This window comes from Nematolebias whitei, chromosome 2, assembly GCF_014905685.2.
Source record: "Nematolebias whitei isolate Nwh7 chromosome 2, NemWhi1, whole genome shotgun sequence".
NCBI lineage: Eukaryota > Metazoa > Chordata > Actinopteri > Cyprinodontiformes > Rivulidae > Nematolebias > Nematolebias whitei.
In genome coordinates, this window is record NC_056499.1 from 12,061,073 (window position 1) to 12,064,858 (window position 3,786).

The 3,786-nt window shown below is 40.9% G+C and overlaps 1 protein-coding gene across 2 annotated transcripts in view; it reads left to right on the forward strand.

Annotated features, from left to right (window-relative positions):
• gtf2f2a (general transcription factor IIF, polypeptide 2a) overlaps positions 1 to 3,083 on the forward strand; it is a 9,658-nt gene extending 6,575 nt beyond the window's left edge. For both annotated transcript variants that reach the window (XM_037696667.1, XM_037696676.1), the window contains 4 exons: positions 889 to 970; positions 1,036 to 1,135; positions 1,214 to 1,357; positions 2,539 to 3,083. In XM_037696667.1, coding sequence (XP_037552595.1) covers positions 889 to 970; positions 1,036 to 1,135; positions 1,214 to 1,357; positions 2,539 to 2,661 — 449 coding nt within the window. In that variant the 3' untranslated portion in view covers positions 2,662 to 3,083. The remainder of the gene's footprint in view (positions 1 to 888; positions 971 to 1,035; positions 1,136 to 1,213; positions 1,358 to 2,538) is intronic.
• Positions 3,084 to 3,786: the final 703 nt, after the last annotated feature.

Here is a 3,786-nt window from a genome sequence, read left to right on the forward strand (position 1 = left end):
TCCAGAGGAGGGACAGTGGTTTGGACATGTCCAGAGGAGGGACAGTGTTTTGGACATGTCCAGAGGAGGGACAGTGGGTATATTGGTAGAAGGATATTAGAAATGCAGCTGCCTGGAAAAAGACAAAGGAAGAAGACCAAAGAGGAGATATATGGATGCAGTTAGAGAGGACATGGAGGCAGATGGAGTGAGGACAGAGGATGAAGAGGACAGAGTGAGATGGAGGAGGACGAGTCGCTGTGGAGACACCTGAAGAGGGAAAAGCTGAAAGCCGACGTCTGGTCTCACTTCTTAAAGATTTCTTTCTTTTTCACTACAACCAGGAAAAATTCCTGGTCACAACATCTCAAACGCTCGTGTTGCTGTAGCCGATGTTAGGAATCTTAAACGTGGGTGTTGAAGAACAATCAGTACTTTTGTGTTTCTACGTTCATTGAACTTGTTCAAAGCAATAAAAGGATTTTCAGAAACACCTGAACCTTCAGCTGTGCAGGTCACAAATCTGCAGACGTTCAATAAAAGAAGCAGAAGTTGTAGAAATGTTAAAAGATGGAAGAAAATATTTATGTAATCCTAATTCTACACAACAGTAACATTGCATAATCTCAACAAATAAGATAGAATTGCTTGAAGAAATGCTCATCACCCAGCCAGATGTAACCACTTCAGAATGTTCAAAATCTTTTGTAACTTTTTGTTTTATGAGACGTGAGACAAGTTATAAATCATGTAGCATGATGCTAACCTCATGATGCGTCTAAGCCAAACTTACTTTAAAGTATCTTTCATCTCATTGTTTTAATAATGATTTGTTTGTGCTTTACAGCAGCTTGAGCAACTTGTATAATATTTTAATCTAAATTGGGCGACCCGTCTTTGTTTTTGCAGATAAATTAGCCCTGGAAGGCGTGGTGGTGCAGAGAGCAGAGTGCAGACCCGCCGTCAGTGAAAGCTACATGAAATTAAAGAGGTGAGTTACAGATTATCTAGATATCTAGTAAATATCCAAGTTTTAAACAAATCTTTGTTAAACAGGTTACAAATCGAGGAGTCCTCCAAACCGGCCCGGCTGTCCCAGCAGCTGGACAAAGCAGTCACCAACAACTACAAACCCGTGGCCAACCATGAGTACAACGTGAGAACCGTCCGAGGACTGGGTTGATATTCACACGTGTCCCTCACACGGTTTCATCACTCTTTTCTGTTGCTGCAGCGCGAGTACGAGAGGAAAAAGAAGGAGGAGGGAAAGCGAGCGAGAGCGGAGAAGCAGCAGGTGTTGGACATGTTGTTTTCTGCCTTTGAGAAGCACCAGTACTACAACATCAAGGACCTGGTGGACATCACCAAACAGCCAGTGGTAAGGTCATCCAGGAAACAACCGTCGTGTTCGTACACACCAGAGCTGGTCGGTTACTGAGCCACTTGCGTTCAAGACCCAAATCCTCACACTGAATCAGAACACACAAATCTGGGGTCTATATTAACCCAGATCCTTCATGTCCTGTAGCGGTCCACACGTTGGCGAACTCACCGGAAAGAAACCTCAGACAGATCGGGTCGCTGCTCCGGGTTTATACAGCGAGAGCAACTCGAGTGAACCAAGTTACTTTAGCACGTGATTCAGATTAACCTGGATCCTTGAAGTGAACCAGATTAGACCAGCCGTTTATTTACAATGCTCGTTCGAATGATTTTTAAATTTTCACAACCGAGATCCTGATTTATCACATTTCGAGGTTAAAACTCATAAATGATCATAAGAGTAGTTACAGCTCTGATTTATTTTTTTGTTTCTCACTTTATGGTTCCAACAACTTTTTCATGCTGTGATGTTTTAACTGTCTTATATTAAAACATTCAGCTCAATCAAGAATAAAGTCCTCTGCCTTTGAGTGTTCGCAGGCTGTAATTATTTAAATATGTTTTCAAAGATTCTTCACTTCCTTCAAACACTTAAGCTCCTATTTAGCTGCTGTCCTGTTAATTTTTTATATTAGTTTTTATATAGGAATTTGTTACATTTAGCTTTTAGTTATGGTTTTGCTAACTTAAAACATTTTTGTTATTGGTTTTATTAATTTCAGCTTTTTCTCTATGGTTTTGCTGATTTAACCTTACAGCTAAAGTTATTTACAGCTGGATTATCCGTTTAATTTTTGCTTTTAGCTACGGTTTAGCTCATTTTGGTTTTCGCTACAGTTCTGCTCATTTGAACTGCGCTTAGCAAAACAGGCACCAACATTTGTAACTTTTAACGTTCAAAGTTACAATTGTTGTCTTTGGTGCCCGTTTGTTTTCGAAATATGACAGGCATCAACTTAAAACACTTTGTAGAACGGTGCTTTATGAAGTTCTGTCCATTTCTATTAGTTGACTGGCAGTTCTGCCACATTTAAAATGGCGGACGCTCCGACATACCGCTGCAGCAGACCAGCCCGCTCAGCGAGGCGTCTACGTATATACGTCTACGGTTCAGCCTGTACTGATGCGATTCTGATAGTTTCCTGATAGTTTCCTGTGATTGGTTCTACTCTTCAGACGTACCTGAAGGAAATCCTGCGGGACATCGGCATCTACAACGTGAAGGGAACTCACAAAAACACCTGGGAGCTGAAGCCAGAGTACAGACATTACCAGGACGAGGAAAAGACTGACGAATAGTTGCTTTTGGACAATTTGCTTTAGTTTCTGTCCTTGAAAAAGTTTTCTTCTCCCGAGAGACGAACCAGATGAGACTTATGTTGGAGATGAAAACCCACAAAACATGGGACTCGGACTGGAAACCCTTGGAACCCAAACTATAATCCTTAGAATTATTTTTAAGGTGTTTTGGCAAATTAGTGTTTTTGTTTAGGATACCCCATTCAGGATGTGATTGGTTTTAACCACATTTGTGAATTTCTGCTGATCCAGCATCACTAGTTTTAAAGATTTAATGTTTTGAATAAAGGTTTTTTGGTATTTTTCCCTCAATCCTCATTTACCTGTAAAGCACACTGTAGCACGGCGGTGGCCCCCAGAGCTCAGTTTAGCTGAGTTTTAAACGGGTTATAAAATTGAAAGCAATTCATTTACTACATAAACAGATCAGATAACATGCAAATGAGCTTCAAAATATTAAAATAAACTTCAGTTAACATTTTGGCAGATTGTGTTTCAACCTAAGTATTAAAAAAAAAAATCTCAAACTGAAACGTCACAATGCAAAAAGATTTATAATTTTGTTTATGTGGATTTTACGTGCATTTTGTGCTGAGGTTCTATATTCTTCATATCAAACAGTCCCACAATCTTTCTTACCATAGTTTGTAGTGAGTGACAAAGGCTTTTAAAATTTTAAGTATTTAATCTGTATATTGTTCATTTACCCTTTATTTATTCAGGTAGTCTCATTGAGTCACGAGAACTCCTTTTAGAGACCCGTTTAGGGAGCAGATGGTGGGGGTTTTGGGCCTTGCTCAGGGGCCCAGTGAGGGTGGATGGAAGCGTGGGCGTTTCACCTTTTCCACCCACATTTTGATGACGTACTGGGAGTTGAACCTGCGACTTTCCGATCACAGGCAGGCCCATCTTCTCCAACCTCTGCACCACCTTTTGTTCCACGTGGTGAAATGACAAACCTACATGAACTTATTAGACAGCGGGTTTTGGCGCAGACATGTCGACTAGACAAAACGGTCACAAGACACTTCCAAGGGTCTGGAAACCACGAGGCCCCAGAGCTGCAGACCAGTATCAACTTGTAACAGACGTGTGAAAACAGCGAGCAGAGCAAACTACCGGTAC